This window comes from Cyprinus carpio, chromosome B5, assembly GCF_018340385.1.
Source record: "Cyprinus carpio isolate SPL01 chromosome B5, ASM1834038v1, whole genome shotgun sequence".
NCBI classification, from domain to species: domain Eukaryota; kingdom Metazoa; phylum Chordata; class Actinopteri; order Cypriniformes; family Cyprinidae; genus Cyprinus; species Cyprinus carpio.
In genome coordinates this window covers 19,036,028-19,054,410 of record NC_056601.1, presented here as the reverse complement: position 1 = coordinate 19,054,410, position 18,383 = coordinate 19,036,028, and the positions used below count along the sequence as shown (strand labels likewise).

General features: G+C 37.3%; 1 protein-coding gene across 1 annotated transcript in view; it reads right to left on the bottom strand.

The window, feature by feature from the left end:
- Nucleotides 1-909: 909 nt before the first annotated feature.
- LOC109054039 (ADAMTS-like protein 2) overlaps nucleotides 910-18,383 on the bottom strand; it is a 29,873-nt gene continuing 12,399 nt past the window's right edge. Inside the window, exons 3-22 of the mRNA XM_042724726.1 lie at nucleotides 16,313-16,814; nucleotides 14,161-14,165; nucleotides 13,366-13,510; nucleotides 13,003-13,145; nucleotides 11,987-12,062; nucleotides 11,632-11,734; nucleotides 11,403-11,548; nucleotides 11,188-11,311; nucleotides 11,029-11,109; nucleotides 10,410-10,585; nucleotides 9,705-9,996; nucleotides 7,945-8,287; nucleotides 6,738-6,838; nucleotides 6,492-6,618; nucleotides 5,233-5,446; nucleotides 4,570-4,725; nucleotides 3,589-3,759; nucleotides 3,333-3,509; nucleotides 2,975-3,119; nucleotides 910-1,821 (exon numbers count right to left, since the gene is read on the bottom strand). Of these exons, the coding sequence (XP_042580660.1) occupies nucleotides 1,700-1,821; nucleotides 2,975-3,119; nucleotides 3,333-3,509; nucleotides 3,589-3,759; nucleotides 4,570-4,725; nucleotides 5,233-5,446; nucleotides 6,492-6,618; nucleotides 6,738-6,838; nucleotides 7,945-8,287; nucleotides 9,705-9,996; nucleotides 10,410-10,585; nucleotides 11,029-11,109; nucleotides 11,188-11,311; nucleotides 11,403-11,548; nucleotides 11,632-11,734; nucleotides 11,987-12,062; nucleotides 13,003-13,145; nucleotides 13,366-13,510; nucleotides 14,161-14,165; nucleotides 16,313-16,624 (3,159 nt within the window). The 5' untranslated portion in view covers nucleotides 16,625-16,814 and the 3' untranslated portion in view covers nucleotides 910-1,699. The remainder of the gene's footprint in view (nucleotides 1,822-2,974; nucleotides 3,120-3,332; nucleotides 3,510-3,588; nucleotides 3,760-4,569; nucleotides 4,726-5,232; nucleotides 5,447-6,491; nucleotides 6,619-6,737; nucleotides 6,839-7,944; nucleotides 8,288-9,704; nucleotides 9,997-10,409; nucleotides 10,586-11,028; nucleotides 11,110-11,187; nucleotides 11,312-11,402; nucleotides 11,549-11,631; nucleotides 11,735-11,986; nucleotides 12,063-13,002; nucleotides 13,146-13,365; nucleotides 13,511-14,160; nucleotides 14,166-16,312; nucleotides 16,815-18,383) is intronic.

Genomic DNA, 18,383 nt, shown 5'->3' with positions numbered 1-18,383 from the left:
GTTTTAAGCAGTGTAGAGCAGTGCTTGTTGTTTGTCGTTTCTCCGATCACAAATGCAGACATGGTTTACATGGTGTGATGCAACGTGTAAAACAACAGTATAAGTCAATTTATCAGTAATTATGTCCCCACTGATGCAACAAATACCTTGTTTGTAATGGGTTTTATTGGTTTTGTCTCGTTGTGCTGGGACACAGCATCACATTATGGTAAGGGATATAACATTTCTGTCACATGCTTGAGGCATTCAGCCAATCACAACGCACTGAATAGCTGGCCAATCAGAAAGGCGGGGCATATAGAGGAGCAACAATAATGTACAGTATGTGGAAAATAATGTGTTTTTGAACCTTAAACTGCATAAACACATTGCATTACACAAAATAAACAAAATAATGTTCTTTTTTTAGCAACGTCATATGACCCCTTTAAATGTTTTATAATCTTAATCATATTAAATAAATGTAATTTACACTGGGGTAATTATAATTACCTAAAACATAAAAAAATCAGTAACACTTTACTAAAAGTCTTAATAATATGTAACAATAATATGTATAATGCATAATAAAGGTATTCATAATATACGTTGTAAACTATTATAACTTTTCATAAATAATTGTAACCAAAGTTAAAATTTATTAAAATTCATAATAGACTGTCTAAACATATTAATATCAACATGTAAAAATAATAATAAAATTACCAAGAACACACAACAAAATTACAAAATATTAACCTACAATTAAGGTGAAAACAGAAACTATAAATCTAAAATATCAACAAAACCGTATATCAGTAATACTAAAATAACACTGACTTACACCTTCTTAATTTAAATTATATTATATTAAAACTTGTGCTAGAAATATCCAACCAAACAACACAAATCACAGCATTTCATTGGAGTATAATATTTATTATTTATAATATACTGAGAGGTACACAAAAGTTTTTCTACAAGAACATCAAATGACTTACATTTGATTGCCTTTTGTACTTGAGGTAAGGTAGTACAATACATTAGGTTTAATGTGTCTTGGTGAAACAATACATGAATCAGATACATTTTCAACTATAGCACGTTCAAGTGTCAGGACTCGCTTAATGACAAGGATAAAATGACTCGGGTATGTCAAGCTCTGCTAAATCCATTGTCAATCAAAAATCAAATGAATAAAATACAAAAATTAATGAATCGGATGCATACAGAATGAGATAACCCAATAAAACTACTGCTGTGACCAATAAATTAACATAAGCCTAGGTCTAGCAATAGTTAAACCAGATAAAGTAAACAGTAGAGCGTAAGAGCCAGCAGTGGCTTGAGGCTTAGCCTGTGTTTGGATGTACAGTACTAAATCAGCCATCTTCAGCCAGAGGTAACATTCAGTATCGACCTCTGCCACTGCCAGATAATAAATGTCCAATAAAACCTGACGAATAATAAATACTTTTAAGACATGCAATATAATCCTCTGAGCAATAATCAAATAATTTAATATTTCCTTACTGTATCCCACAATCACAGGACATTGTCATGAAGCAAGTATCATTTTTGTAATGCTGACAGTAATTAAGTTTTATGGAGCTAGCTTAAGATATAAACGAATACTGATTCAAACTTCCCTTGCTGCAATCCTTGAACAAGCACATTGCAGATGACATGATCAGATGAAAACTTGAGCGGTGGAGACTAGCTAGGAAGCTCGAAGATTACGGCAAGAATGGCAACAGGCCTTGCTGTAATACCAGTGACTGCACAGATTCACCTTCAGAGCCAGCGAGCAGTTGGTAGTGGGACGATCCTGGCAGTTTTCATCTGGAGAAGCAATAAAGGAGTTCAAATTCATGGTTTTTATGATTTCTCTGGATGTTTGGCTACTATAATGTGTAAAATTACAGTCAGAGGGCAACGCTTTAATGTGCATGTTTCATATTTAAGGAATAGTTAACCCAAAAACGAACATTCTGCCATCATTTATCACATTCATGTTGTTCCAAGCATGTATAAAATCATAAATATAATGAATGCAAATACAAGGACTAAAAAAGGCACATTGATTACATGACAGCAATTGCGGTGTCATGTGACCAAAAAATTGAAAAGAAGTAAAGCTATAGAACAGTGGTTCTCAACCACATTCCTGGAGGACCACCGTCACTGCACATTTTGTATGTCTCCTTTGTCTGACACACCCATTTCAAGTCTGTGAGTCTCTACTAATGAGCAGGTGACATGAATCAGGTGTGTTTGATTAAGGAGACATGCAAAATGTGCAGTGATGGGGGTCCTCCAGGAATGTGGTTGAGAACCACTGCTATAGAATATCCAACACCATTCAAAAGTTTGGGATCAAAATAAATTCTCTTATCCTCTAAAGGCTGTATTTATTTGATTAAATATACAGTAAAAACAGTAATATTGTGAAATTATTACAATTTAAAAATCATAAAATATATTTTATTTCTGTAATGGCAAATCTGAATTTTCAGCAGTCATTACTCCAGTCTTCAATGTCACATGATTTTTCAGAAATTATTGTTATATACAGATTTATTATCAATGTTGGAAACAGGAGTGCTGTAATATTTTTATTTATTTATTTATTTTTGGACCTGTGATTCTTTTTTCAAGAATCTCTCAAGAATAAAAAGTTAAAAAGAACAGCATTTATTCAAAATAGCATTTTTTTTATGATACAGGTCTATGCGATCACCTTTTTTTAACTAATTTATTACATCCTTGCTAAATAACAGTATTAAAAAAGTACTGACTCCATGGTAGTTGGTAGTGAACAGTAGTGTATATTGTTACAAAAGATTTCTATTTTGAATAAATTATGTTCTTTTGAACTTTTTATTGTATATATGAGATTACATATAATTATATACTGTATATGAGAGTGGGAAAACAATGGCTTAATAATGACTGAAAATAATTGTATTTTTCAAGTGAACTCTTTAAGGCACACCTGGAGGTTCAGTGGGGCAAGGCTGGAGTGCACAGGTCTGCTTGTTAACAGGTTTGGTTAAAGGGTCGCATCCACGAACAAGCTCTCTTCCCTGATAACACTTCACATCTCTCATTCGCACACCGACACCACAAGTCTTGGTGCACTGAGAAACAGATGAGTACAAGCAAGGACAAAGAACAGTCAGGTACACTTGAACTTGGGAACCTTCACTGGACAGAGAGCCTCAAGTAGTTGTATCTTAAAACCTAGTAAACTCACTTAGCTTACTGTAAATGCCTACATGGGCTGAAGTCTGACAGACATAAATGCTGGCTATTTGTGGCATCATAAACTGAATACATGTTTAATGTTTCACCTCAGACCATGGCGTTGTGTACCACTTGAAGCAAGGCCTCTCAAAGCAGGTGTCCTCATCTACTGGTCGCTTGCTGCTGTCACATTCCTCTTCCTCGTTGATCTGGACCTTCCCACCCGTGATGCCGACACAAAGTACAGTCCTTCTCTTCACACCGCGTCCACATGTTGTGTTGCACTGGGAGGCAGAAGGCAAAGATTACTGGAGAATTACTGACACATGATTCATTTTCCAAACATATAAGTGTCATCTTCACCCTCTCCCAGTCTTGGGCCAGCCAGTGTGGAGGGCATTCGTTGTCTCCGCAGGGATGAATGGCCAGAGGTTTGTTCTCAGGTGAGCACTGAGACTCAGGTACCACACGGCCCTCTGGTGTTTTGCAGTACACATGCCGCACTGTTTTTCCATGCCCACAGATGCCTGAACACTGAGTAGAAAAGAAAGAAGAACATTTTTAAAATTTGAAACATTAAATGTCTTGCTTCTGATCTTACTATGACAGTCACTATACAAAATAATGCTTTATATCATGTCCTAACCAGCTGCAACAATACATATTAATTTGTCTGTCTACACTGAAATTTATAGCTTAATGTTATGCAATCACTCCTAATAAGAATCACATTTGATATTAACGGGTTAATTCACCCACTAATTAAAATTCTGTCATAATAATTTAGTTCCAAACATATAACTTTCTTTCCTCAGCAAAACACACACAAAAAGATATTTTGAGAGATTCCCATACAATGGAAGTCAGTGGGCTTCAATGTTATTTACATTCTTTAAGTAAACTTCTTTTGTGTTCTGCAGAAAAAGTCATTCAAAATGTTCATTTTTGGGTGGACAATGCCTTTAAGTTATGCGGAGCATGATTTTGAGCCAATGAGATTCCACTGTACTTTGTTGACCTGAGATAAAATAAACATTAACTGAAATAAAACATAAAAAACTAAATAAACTAAAACTAATAAGTAAAAGTTAAGAAATACTAAATAAACTAATAACAAATAACAAAATTGCTTAATCTGTAGCTAAAATCAAAGTGAAAAAAAAAGTATAAATAAAATCTTGTTTAAAATATTAACAAAACTATAATAGTATAGACAGTATTATTATCACTTTGAATGTATCTTGTTGCTTTATTGCATTGTGCTTGATTGAAACCCAATTTAAAGATTTTTAAACCGTCAGACATAATGTGTGCTTTCAAAACTTGACAGTGTTCCCGTCTCACCGGTCCCCACTCAGACGCTGTCCACTGGCGCTCACATGGAGGGCCGGTGCAGTTTTTGGTAGACGCTGGGCGAGTTGCCTCATCACATGCATGGGTTTCATCTGAGCATCTGACCTCTCTCGTAACCAGAGCCCTGCAACCACATTTAGCTGGACACTGCACAACAAACAAAACAAGGTTCTCCTCAGTATGTTAGTTTGTTAACATTGACATGGTCCAAAAATATCAGTTTTTTAATTAACAAATGCACAAGAAACACACTCCACTGATGCACTGATGACTCCGGAGGGAAAGCATTTTATAATAATAAATAATTAAGCATTCTGTATTAAAAACATTTTCTTAATCAGTATTTTTTGTCTTCTAGTAAAAACTTGCAAAGCAAAATTTTGTAATATATTAAGACTTGTTTTCAGACAATATGTTAATGATTTGTTAATGCTTCAATTGCCATTGCAAAAAATTGCCATTGCGGTAAGGACCTAATTCAACATATATCTCTGAAAACTATTCTTGTACCACACAGTTTTGCTACTCATATAAATTGAACATGAAAATGGATTTTTACTGGACAAGACAAAAACACTGATTAAAACTTTATTTATTTGCTTGCAGTGTATGGAGGTTATAATGAAGGCTTATCTAAACGAGCTCTTAACCTACCTCTGACCACTCAGCTACCTCCCACTGAGGGCCACAAGTGGGGCTCTTACAGGCCCGGCGCTCTGGGGGGCGCTCTAGCTGTGCCTCTATACAGAGGTCACTGTAAACAGAGCTGTCTAGGCCGGGAGCCAGCATCTTCCAGCAACGCACAAGACGAAACTGGAAACCTTCTCCACATGTCCGAGAACACTCACTCCAGCTGCTTGCCTCCCATCTACACATAAAGACCACAGTAAGAGTTTTGTGTCAAGTACCAGTTTTCATGGGACATAATAAAATGATTGGAATGACATGAGAGTGACTAAATGATGACATAATTTTCATTTTTTGTTTGGTTTGCTTTACCTTTCTTGTCTTTTCTACTAAGCCCCACACTGTGAAATTGTGGATACGTATTAGGAATTCTTTCCACATCTCAATAATTTGCTCCCTTATTTTATCCCCTATTTTAAGTTGTCCCCTGGTTTTAGTTAAATTGTGGCTATGATTTAGCTAAATTAAAATGAGGGAATAAATAAGTACAATATGGCCAAGATAAAATAAGGGAACACATTAATAAAAGGATTGATATGATGTACTCACCCTTATGTCATTCTAAAACCATAACACTTTTGGTTAATCCTCAAAGCACAAATGGAAATATTCATAATAAAACCTGAGAGGATTCTGTTCCTCTTTTAAAAGTCCAGGTTACCAAAACTTAAAAGATCCAAAAAGGCCATAAAAGCATACAAAAATAATCCATACATATACACTATGTATGAACGCATGCATGAAGTGTGTCATATATGGTAAATCACATGATAGAGCAAACCTCATTGGTTCTCACACATCACACACACACACACACACACACACACACACATTTGTGCTTCTGTGTTAATCTTATGTGATGTGCTCTATGTACAGTATGTCTGTCGATCATTGATTAGATGTAAATAAAAGCATGAACTGGATCTGTTCATCATATAAAGTGATAATATCTCTTCACTCCAATTAAACTACTCAGTTTTTATGGATTCGTTTTACAATGCCTTTATGACCTTCTAGGTTTTTCTTACCTTGACTTTCAATGGAGGGAGAGAAACTTCTCAGGTTTCATTAGAAATACCTTAATTTGTTTTCTTAAGCTTAACCAAATTCTTATGGGTTTGGAATATGACATGAGTAAATGATGACAGGGTTTTCATTTCTGAGTGCTATTCTGCGTGGCTCCACACTTTTTCTCTGCATTTCTGTGACAGTAGCAGCACACACACCTGGGTTGGCATTCTCTGCCAATGCAGAAATCATGGACTGGCTCTGGTCGAGTCAAAGCATCACAATAAACATCATCCACTTCAATGCCGTCATACCGCACACACATTGCAAGTGATTTCGACACACCTATTTGAGAAAAAAGCATTGTATACACATAAACCCCCACATAAACAAACATGGTTATGAGGAATGTTTATGTGTGGATGTTTGCAAGCACGGAGACTAAGTTCCAATGCATCGATTACCTATCGAGCAGGTCATACTGCAGGGCTCCTGTGAGGACAACTTCCAGCGGTACATGTCAGCAGCGCTCAGTTTGTTCTTCTGAAGGAGCCTTTGGTTATTCCTGCAGAAAAGAAAATAGAGCATCTTAGACTAGACCACAGTATAGCCACATGCACTGTGTTTTAGGCAGACGGTTCACGTTTGCTGATGTCGAGACACAAACTGACACTCCAGTCATAAAACCACTAACATTTTTACCATTCCTGGTCACACTCATTGCCTTAATGTCAAAGCTGGAAAACAGACAGAAACTAGACAGAAGCCAATAAAATTTGTTCCTCGTGATAAATTCCTGGGATTTATCTGATGCGACAAGCGTAGTCTGTACCCGAGTGATCTATGGGACTTTTTTTTCCACAAATAACAAAACATCTTGAATTATGTTTCTCAGACAGTCCGTCTTCCTAACATTCAGGCCTTCTCTTCTTCTCCCCACCTGGAATCTTTCTCTTCTCCTTCGGATACGACTAAGGGCATTTCATGAGATGTTCTTTATGATCTCTGGCAGAGGGGCTGGTAATGCAGTGTTTGGACGTGGTGGAGGGAACCCAGCATGAATTATAAATATGATGGAATGCAATCCCGCCAGTCTCTGCTTGGCCGTCTCCCCTCGGCGCTCTTTGAATGTCTCAGAGAACGTTAACAAAAAAACCAAGCCAGAGCTTGAGTCTGCAGCACATTCCTTTCTCCCACGAGCAGGGCTGTCCCACCCGAGCCCGTCCAGCATGACTTTGGCATGCCAGGGTGGAGGGCTAAGACCTACTCCTAGCATTCGAAACCGCCAAAAGAGTCAACTGATAAAAGACAGCCACTGGTTCATTGGCATGATCTTGAGGTTTCTAGTATCATGCTCAACCAGAGCTACTAATGAGCTGACTAAAGACTTGAAAATGTGATTTAGCTGTTGTTAGCTTTGCATAATGTAGAGTTGGAAGAGTAACTTTTAAATTATGCCATCACTTAACAAACCAGCATGCTGGCTTTTCTGACTTCAAGTTAGAATTGGACTTTTGATGACTCATCCTGCACTACACAGAATTTTATCCAATCAGATGCCCTCTATAATGAGAAGGCCCCTCCCAACAAAACACCACTGACCAGAAAGTAGCAAATCAATTTCTTACAAACTCCAAACTTTTGAACGGAAATGTACATGATCATGTTTACCTGGTGCGATTGCGTAAAATGGTTGTAACAGTTCTGTTTAGGAGCAGGAAGTCCCCCGTGTCATTTCGCTGTTGCCCGAGGGTGAACTCAAGCAGTGAGCCATTAAGACCCGCTTGCTCAAGACTGCTGTAGTCTAACTCCAGTGGGCCTTCAGGGGTCAAGCCATCTCTACGAGTAAGAAGCTGATTGGTTGAGATGTTAGCAAGAACACCGTTTGAGCCAATCCGTTCTCCCAGCAGCACTCTCCAGATGAGGTTTTCAGAGTTTACCATGTCCTCTGCAGGTCTGCTGTTTGGTACTACGCCAGGGGCTCCTACTCCACTGGGCCAGCTGCAGTTCCCCTCTTTTAAAACAAAGGTTTGACTCATTAAAGAAAAGATAGATTCACTTTTCATTAAAGATTAAATTCATTTTGCTTGAGGGCTGTACCTGTTAATGTACATCTGAAATAGATCCCAACAACTTGGTCAGTCCCAAGCAAACACGAATAGCCATAATTCTCTGACTTCCGTGGAGGGAAAATGTCAGGCCTCTCTGAATTTTTCATCATTTCTAGCTAATCTTTTCTGTGGCTGATGCATTATAAAGGACTCTATAGGGCCAGTAGAAAGAGGCCTTTTAACTCACTAATGATTGCCCAGTGAACCAAGTACTCTCTCTGTCTTGTCTGTTCCCCACTTACTTCAGATACTGCAAAAGCATATGGTGGCAAAAATATTGGGTCATTTTAAAGTAGTTTTTTTTAAATAAAAAGGTTTATTTTTTAAGAAATCAGCATATCAGAATCAGCAAATCAGCATATTAAAATGATTTCTGAAGGATCAGGTGACCCTAAAGGGTTACACTTTACTTGAAGGGGTGTGCATAAGACTGACATGACACCTTCATAATAATGACATGACATATGGTTTATGCATGTTTATGACAACTGTCATTAAGTTTCATACACTCAGTTATATAATTTTTAATGCAAAGATGACATTGTTTGAGATGTCTTTGTTATGGACTAGGGTTAGGGGTAAGGGTAGGGTTAGGGTTAGGTCAAATAATGTCATCTTTGCATTAAAAATTACATAACTGAGCGAATGACACTTAATGACAGTTGTCATAAACATGCATAAAACTTCCTTCATATTCATGAAATGTGTCATGTCATGATTATGAAGGTGTCATGTCAGTCTTATGCACACCCCTTCAAGTAATGTGTTACCCACTGAAGAATGGAGTAATGACTGTTCAAAATTTAGCTTTGCCGTCACAGGAATAAAGAAACAGTTATTTTAAATTGTTATAACTGAAACAAATTGTGATTTTTCAGTATTTATTGTTTGTACTGTATTTTTGATTAAATAAATGCAACCAATTGGTAAGGCTATAAGAGAGTTATTTTAAAAACATTAAAATCTCACAAACTTCAAATAATATAACTATGTCATAATATCATTAGGTTTTGAATCAGATGATAAAAGATAAAATGTTTAGTAAAATCTGAAACATTTTAAGATAAAAAAGAAAACATTTGTAGAAAAAATGAATACACACATACAAAATAAAAAAAACATATTCCAAGGGTCTCACTCTAACTTTTCACTTTTTTTTTTTTTTTTTTTTTTTGCCTTAAGATTCTAAATAAGTGAATGTGTCCACAAATAGACATAAAAGCATTTAACCTAAAACCTATAATGCCAATAAATGAATTAATTGAGCTACATTTTTGGTAGAAATGTATAGACAAATACAGAACAGATTAAGATATTCACCTGCATACTGGACTTGTGTGTTAGCATCCTGCTGACAGTCAATGTTAGCCGTCTCATACACTTCATTGGTTTCCTGGCCAGGCTTTTGTCCTTCCACAGCTCGTGGCCCGGTGCTTGTCTTATCATACACACTCTCATTAAGGTGTAAAACACTCCCAATCTCCACAGACACCAGACTGGATCCTCCTTGGGGGCCCGTGTAAATGGGGGGCTGGGAGACAGAAGCCATAGAGTCCCTCATCACTGTGTACTCATAGGTGATATAAGGATTTTGGCCATTTTGGTTCCAGACCTTTGAGGCAAGACAGAGACATGTCCAGCAATTAAGAGGAATTTCTGAGAAATATGTTATGATAATATCTCATTTTACACTTGCAGGAAACAAACATTCTAGACTGCTCTTTCCCAGAGTTAATATTTATGCTGCACAAAATCATGACGATACAAGGGCACTGAGGTTGAAAGATGTCCAGAATACAATATTTCCGTTTCTGAAATACTGCGTCATCGCACATTTGTCCCATAAACCCAGAGCGAAGTGAAATAATTGAGTCATTCCTCCTGGGACAATGCTTCAGAATATTACCATTTATGCAGAGTGAACCATTAGACCTTTGGCCTGCACTAAGTGAAAGCCATGGTTAGCCAGCCAGTGAGATTACCCATGAGCCCTTGGCGGCGAAGAGAGGACCACGGCTACAGTACCAGAACATTGATGGGCTGATCGATGGGCCCTTTTGCCACGATGTACTCGATCCCCGTCTCATACACATCAGTAGGCCGCCGGTATTTGAAAATGGTCCCTGCTGCATGGAAGTTCTGAGGGGTGTCCACTTTATATGCTCCATTGAAGAAAAAGTTCCCTGCTTGGTCAGTCACAGCTGGAAAATAACAAGGTGAGATATATTGATGGGAAGATTGGACAATTTTATTGACTCTTGACTCTTGAGCAAAATGAACTAATCTTTATTCAAGTCATTTCATTCATTTTAGCAGAGTTAAAATTTTAAATATTCAAATTGTCATTTTGTAATTCTATTAAGCTTTAATTTATTTTTATTTCAGTTTGGTACTTCAACCTAAAAGTTTTTTCATTTAAGTATTTTTTTAGTTCACGTTTTTAAATACTAATGTTTATATTTTATTTTATTTCAGCCTTTTAGTCAACAATAACACTGATTACTAGGGCAGTTATTGTGTGTTTCACTATACAGATTTGTCTCCCTTGTCATGGAAAAAGCTTGATATTGCAGATGAAGTATAAGTATCGTCATACTCGTCTTACACACAGCTGAACGTGCAAGCCATTCAAAGGTTTGCTCACCCAGGATATCTGCAGACTTCTTCCTCTCTATAATCTGGATGTCCCATGATCCTTCTGGGATTTGAGTTATGAAAGAATAGCCCGAAGAAAGAGTTCACTTAATTTGCACAGAACCATTGAATATGAATGCCATTCAACCAAACACTGAACTCACATTACCTAGACTAGAAGCCCCGCGGCGAAAGTTCCCAGTAATGCGACTGCAGCTGCTCCCATCTCCCTGACACACGCCACACTTATCCAGAGTGTTGGGGGAGAAGAGGACACCATCACATCCAATGGGCTGCAAAGGTACACATCAGCTTATAAGTTAAGATCACATGCCTGAGAAAAGAAATATAAGGATAAATCTTACAGCAATATGAGCCACTTACTTCACATCTCCCATTGACACACACACCCCTGTAGTTGCTGTACTTGCAAGATGTTCCATCACGTGCAGGTACCATCAACTGTCTTTGACCATCAGAGGTGGTGCAGTGCAAGTCACATGGATTACTGGAGATATGAACGTAGTCATCTACAGGAATATAAACAGTGTTCATTGTTTTAATGTAAATTATACCTTCACAGCACAGCTTCATTAAATAAAACAGTTAATACCAGGATAGAGAGGTTTCCAGTGGTAATTTTTTCCATTGTAAACCTGAGAGTTGAATGACCAGCACTGCTCTTCTCTGAAGCTCCGTCCTGTAGAAGGACATTCCTGTAATTCACAGAAAGAGAGTCAATTGAATGCAACTGAATCTTGCTTTACAGTCTATTTGGTTGCAACAGACATTAAAACTGGCTTTAAAAAAAAGCAAATTATGCATGAATTAATGGTAAGCCTCAGGTGGAAGTGGAACATGGGGCTCGCTGTCAAGTCAGGCATCTGGGATGTATTTCTCTTAGACAGACTAAATGCACTGGGAATGTGTGTGAGAGAGGAAAGGAAAGACGGATACTGTGAGCTGACCTTTGCATTGCAGAGATGATACTTCTTTGCATTGCCTGTGCAAGTCATGTTGTCTTTACCGGTTGTTGTTTTCTTTCTTTGAAAGAAATTGTTTTAGTTTAGTAGCAGTTGGATACAACAGGACATTTATTACACTCACAAGTTTTTCCCAGTGCTTAATAAAAAAAATAAAAAAATGACATGATTTAAGATTAAGGATTAGAAATGGTTCAAGGAAGAATACTAAAACCAAAAACTTATTTTTTCTTTCAGAATTTATTAGAAAAGTGGAATGAAAACATTGCATTTGAGCAGGCTAATTTATGGATGCCCCAAAAAAATCATGCTGGGATAAATCATAATTATGACATAAAAAGTTGAAATTCTGAGATAATAAGTCAAAATTGAAACAAAAAGTTGGATACAAGTAGGACATAAGTAACATTTTTGTCACAATTATTGCTTAGTATATCACAATTATGATTTACTATGTCATAAATTTGACATTTTACATCATAATTATGATTTAGTATGTCCTAATGTCTTTTTATCCTATAATTTAAACTTTTTATAATTAGGAAGTTTTATCTTATTATTATGACTTACAGTAGTATGTCAGAATTTCTACTTTTACACAGTTATCTGACTTTTTAATCACATAATTATGTTCTTGTACATTATGTCACAAAAACGACTCGTTTCATGTTCTAATAATTATGACACTTTTATCTCATAATTGATTTAGTATGTCATAAACAAGTTTTTTCTTATCATTATGACTTAGTATGTCTTATATGAAAACCTTTTTATGTTATAGTTATGATTTACTATATCATAACTTTTTTCTTATGTGGTGGAACTTGGTTGCAAGCTGACTATTTTCTATATTTTGCAGGTAGGGTGGTGTCAGGGAAACCTCGCACAAACATTCTTTGTATAGAATTTATCTTGCAGAAAATCTGACCAACATTATAAACAGTAACAGACTGTTTTTATAACAGCTTTATAAAATGATGTTTAGTGTGACAGCCGCTGACCTTTGCTGTAGACAGTGTCTTTCCTGTGACATGACGCCTCCTCCACAGGTGCGAGTGCAGGCGGTCCATTTTGTCCATTCTCCCCACCAGTATGTGATCACCTCCAGCCCGTCCTCTAGACTGTTAGAGGCAACAACCTCTTCCTTTGGTAAATACATTTTAGAGTACATTTAGAAAATTACCATAGGAGATCAACATCTATGCTAAGAGCAAGCTATAACATTTCTTATATTTTTAATCTTTGAAATGGAGTATTATAATATACACGGCAAAAAAAATTTTTTCTTGTTTTTAACATAAATCTAGTGAGACTTTGGTTTTGATTTATTACAAAAAAAAAAAACTTGTGAGAATATTACAAACCTGTCCTCTACTTGAGAGATTGCCCAGAGACAGAGCCAGCGTTACAAGACCAAGCAGCACCAGACTGCTCTCCACATACTGGGCCCTTGACCAGATCCTCATCCTGCAGGGAATGAATATTTGGAATAAAGAAACGGAATAATCTCTCGAAAGGTTTAATTAGTTTTTTTACGGATCTGAGCACAAAGGAGCTTCAGTTCAAGTCTGCTATATCTTCTAAGGATATCTTTGAATGGATGACAGTGAGTGTAGACTATTCCATAGAACACTCTTAAAAATAAAGGTTCCAAAAAGTGATGCCATAGAAGAGCCAGTTTTGGTTTTCCAAAGAACCTTTCAGTGTTTTCACAGTTCTTAAAAGAACATTTTAATAACCTAAAGAACCTTTTCCGACTGTAAAGAACCTTTTGTGGAATGAAAAGATTCCATGGATGGTAAAGCAACATTTTTGGATCTCTAAAGAACTTTTAAGTGAACAGTTCTTAAAAGAACCTTAGAACCTTTTTCTGCTAAAAAGAACCTTGTTTTTTTGCACTGAAAATACACTTGGCTTAAAAATTTTAGGGGCACTTGCACTCTCAGTTTGCATGGGCTTGATAGTTTTGTTGGCAGGAACACATGAAATACAGTGAAAGAAAGTATGAGATTCTCTAGCTTGTATTCAAGTGACCAGTGATGCAACAGCTTACACACACATAGCTGCATTCAGATATAAGGCAACACCACCATAAAAAAAAATCACCAAATCACACAAAGTTCTCCAGTTCTCCTCCATCTCATGTCTCCTCATCGGACTGCACCTTCAATTAGGTAGCCTCCTTAAAGTAAGCAAACGGATCGTCTCACTCTGTTTGCAGTCTGGCTTTTCCTGGCACTAAATATTGGTGACAGGTGTCTTAAACTACCCACTGGAGCACCTGGAGTTCATTATCCACCCCAGACACAGCTGGAGCAGCGCCAGCTCGCCAAACACTCGTCTCCCACAGACCACGCAGCAAGGCTGCGACGGCCGAGACAGACCTTCCTCTTCTGAGCTTCCCAGGCTACAAGAGAGAGTAAACACAGGCTAACCCCCTTCCCCCTCCCCTGGGGCCTCCGCTCAAGGGAAGAGGGGTGTTTTTCTTTCCCTGGCAGCAGACAGACAGCAGGGCCATTCCCCATTTGGGGGGGCAAGCCCTGTCTATGAGCTGGAAGCAGACTCATCTTTCTCTTTCTCTGGAAGAGCTTCTGGTCAAAGGGACTAGACGTAAGGATTCCTCAGTTCTCAGCAGACTTCTCATGTCTCAAAATCACTGTTGCAGCTTTCTATCAAACAGGTGAAGGGTACAAACCCACAGCAGGAGGACAGTTAAGACGGGGTCAAGCGTGCAAGTGTTGAGAGACCAGCAACAAGTCTCATGACACAGATTTATACAGATGAAACTGAAACATAGAGAGCAGCTAAAAACATCAAAATTGCATTTATCTCAAAAAGATTTCAATCTATGGATTTGATCCTTTACCTATATATCCATTTTTGTGACTCACTTTTTAATGTGTAAAAAATCATTTCCTGTGAGTGTGATAGACTTCTGATTTATTAGTTTTTACTATAGGTGAATTAGAAGAATAAGAGTAAACTGAATCCATTTTTACTCAGAAACTGAAATTGCATCAAGTGCATAATGAACTAAAATAACCAGAAGTAGCTGACACCAGAAGCCTTAGTTGCTCTCTGGATTACACGCCTGTCTGGAATACTTGATTCTGATTGGTTAATCGCAGCAATTAGAAGTCAGATATTTCCTAATATTCACATCATCCATGGCAATAGTGTATATTATTCCACTGGCTGTAGTCTCACACTACAGACTCACTCTTTATGGTTTCATACAAATGCAGATGGTTTCATCTTTTGTCTCAGTTGTCAACTCCAGTGAAAATGACTTTGAAAGACTCCAGTGTTTATATGACTGTAATATTTTTAGAGTGTTCGTCTTGTTGCTAGGCAGATTGTTTTGTACGTTATAATGAACAATCATTTTTTGAAGTTTTTGGAGACTATATGACAAATGATAAAATAATTTTGACAGTTTATGATCATGGATCTATTTATTTGCTGAACAGCCAAGTACAGTCATGATCACAAAGCAAGAAGTAGTTGAAATAGAATTTTGTCCTGGAGCTCCTTACTTTATAGTGGCTCTATCTTCCTCATCTAGTTGCTTGGCTCCTGTCTACACATAAGCTGCTCACTGATTTCTTGTGGTTCTCCTCATCAATTTATCATTCATGATGATTTATTTATGTAAGTAGCTATTTTCACAATTAATATCAGATTAATTTACCTCTTGACACATTGTCAAAACCACACATTAATTTTTTAGGGGTTTTTCAATTGGACATTTCAAAAAATGACTTAATACTAATAGAACTAAATATATTATCTTACATTGACTTCTCAATAGCAAACACCATGACCTCACTGCAAAAGCCCCATTTCCGTGTATTTATTACAGAATTTATCATTAAAAAAGCGTACCAAGAACATTGTCTACTTTGGACTTAAAGTAAGTCTCAGCTGTTCTCTGCAGCTGGACCCAAAGAGAAAAAAATACAGTGCCACAGTACTATCACATGATTTTTTATTTATTTATTTTTTTCTCTGGATGACCATTACTGTCACTTTATTTTCTCTTTCATCCAGTTCTTTGCATCAGCAGAGCAGTTAACACTGTTTGTTTGAGTTTGTGGAACAAGTGTCTAGTCTGCTTGGCTTCCCATGCTCTTTCCCAAAACATTTAGCACGATTCAGCAAAATGGACACACACACACACACACACACACACACACACACACACACACACACACACACACACACACACACACACACACACACAGTCACACAGTAAATATTTGCTCTTACCTGCAGTCCAGGGTCAGTGTTGGAGCTGAGTGCTGCTTGGACAGTGTGGGTGGTGCTGGTGGTGGTTTCTAATGGTGTGTTCTGAGGATGTGCCTTGTAAAGAGGGTAAGGTGTGCTCCTGCACCCTCCTCTCCCCCTTCCTCTCCTCCTCCCTCCTGCTTTCTTTCCTTTAGTCCAGCAGGAAGAGAGTGGCAGCGTTTGGGAACGCCTACATGAAAACACTTTCCCGGCTGGTGCCAAGCTCATGGGCTGCCGCTGCTGTGTGGTGGAGCGGAGCCACACTACCACAGACTCAGCCAAGCTGCTGTCTACTGGTCTCCGCTTGCAGACAAGGAGGACGTTGCCGTTTCCCATAGAGAAGCCCCCACCGTACCCCTCCTCATCACATCAGTCCATTCACCCTCCACACACACAGATCATCCTCTCCTGTGTTTCCCGCTTGCAGTAAGTCTGTTTTATCTTGCATGTTCCTCTGCTGTTTAGAGACCCATCGGTACCACAGGCCACAGTGTAAGAGCACTTCATGGGACTCCTGATAACAATCCTAATGACAGCAATGAGTAAAACAAAGACAGAGATTAGTGGCACTAAAAAGAAAATTAAATGTTGACCATTCAACCAATAAGAAACAAAGAAATCAACAAATTAAAAACTTACACTAGAAAAGGAGGGTGTATGTATATATGTGTGTGTATACATATATATATATATATATATATATATATATATATAGATATATATATATAAAATCGCCTCCAAAATAAACATTTTTGTTTACAAAGTATATGTTTATATACACATGCATGTTTATATTTAAGAAAAATATGTTTATATATCAAATATATTTATATATAATATATGTAAATATTTTCAAAATATATGCTGTATGTGTGTGTATTTATATATACATAATAAATATACACAGTACACACACATATATTATTAAACAAAAACTTTTATTTTGGATGTGATTAATCACAACTAATCGTTTGAAAGCACTAATTTACTGTATATTGGCATGCTGTGGTTACCTACAGCACTTGTATATTATCTTCTCAAAAAAAAACTATCTTGTTTTATGTGATTATTTTGCAAAACCAAACAGAAATACTGATTAAGAAAGTGATGTTTTGCAATGTAATAAAAGACTCACACGAGTGGGACGAAGACACCTATGGATGGAGAAAAAGGTTTGGGCAGCACAGGCAGATAGCTGTATGTGTCGTGTACATTTATAGACCACATGTTCTCTTCGTTGCCTGTCTGTCTGCTCTGTACATTAGGGACGCTTCGCTACACTTAAAGCTCAATCAAACACTCCTCTCAACCATAGATTTGTATGGTGATAGACATACTTCAGGAGATTTGCACAGTCTGGAAGTCTGGAGGAATGGTCGCTTTTTAAAAGCCTAAAATTACAAGGCACAAAACAGAGAGAAATCCTTCAGTACTTCTAAGGTGAATAGCTGTGTAGGGAAAATGCATATTGGTTGTTATAAACAGACAAGAAAAAAAAGAGTTTTTTCTTCAGTCTGAGCAAGGGAATGAAAAACACTCATTGTGGGTCAGAGGGAAAAAAAGTTGGGAATGAATAGACAAAAATCATTTATTGCTCTCTAACTAGCTGTCTAATTCACCACACATGAATGCATTCACTACACTCATAGTCCAAACAAATGTTCTTCTCACACGACAGGCATGTTATTAGAGCCTAATTCTGCAGGGTCTGTTTTGGAACAATGAATCAGCTCTGCTATGCAAACTGATTGTAAGCTAAGCAGATATGGGAAATAAACAGACTTGCATTTTAAAGCCAAACGATCACTACTTTCTAGCAGTTGGTTCTTGCTATTAAGGATAATGTTTTGGTCATGCTCCTGGTCTGTTTTTGAATTATTCACCAATGGTTATTCCAAAGAAATAATAGTAATAATTATAATCTTTAATCAAAACTAAAGAAACTTGCAAAACATGCCTTTTCTCTGAAACTGTTGTTGTCCCTTAGGCCACACAGATTATTTGGTTAATGTTAACCAAAAGTCAAATGCACTTAGCTATTTAGGCATTGTTTTCGGTCTGGCTCCATTCTGGTATGGAATTTCAAACACATTTT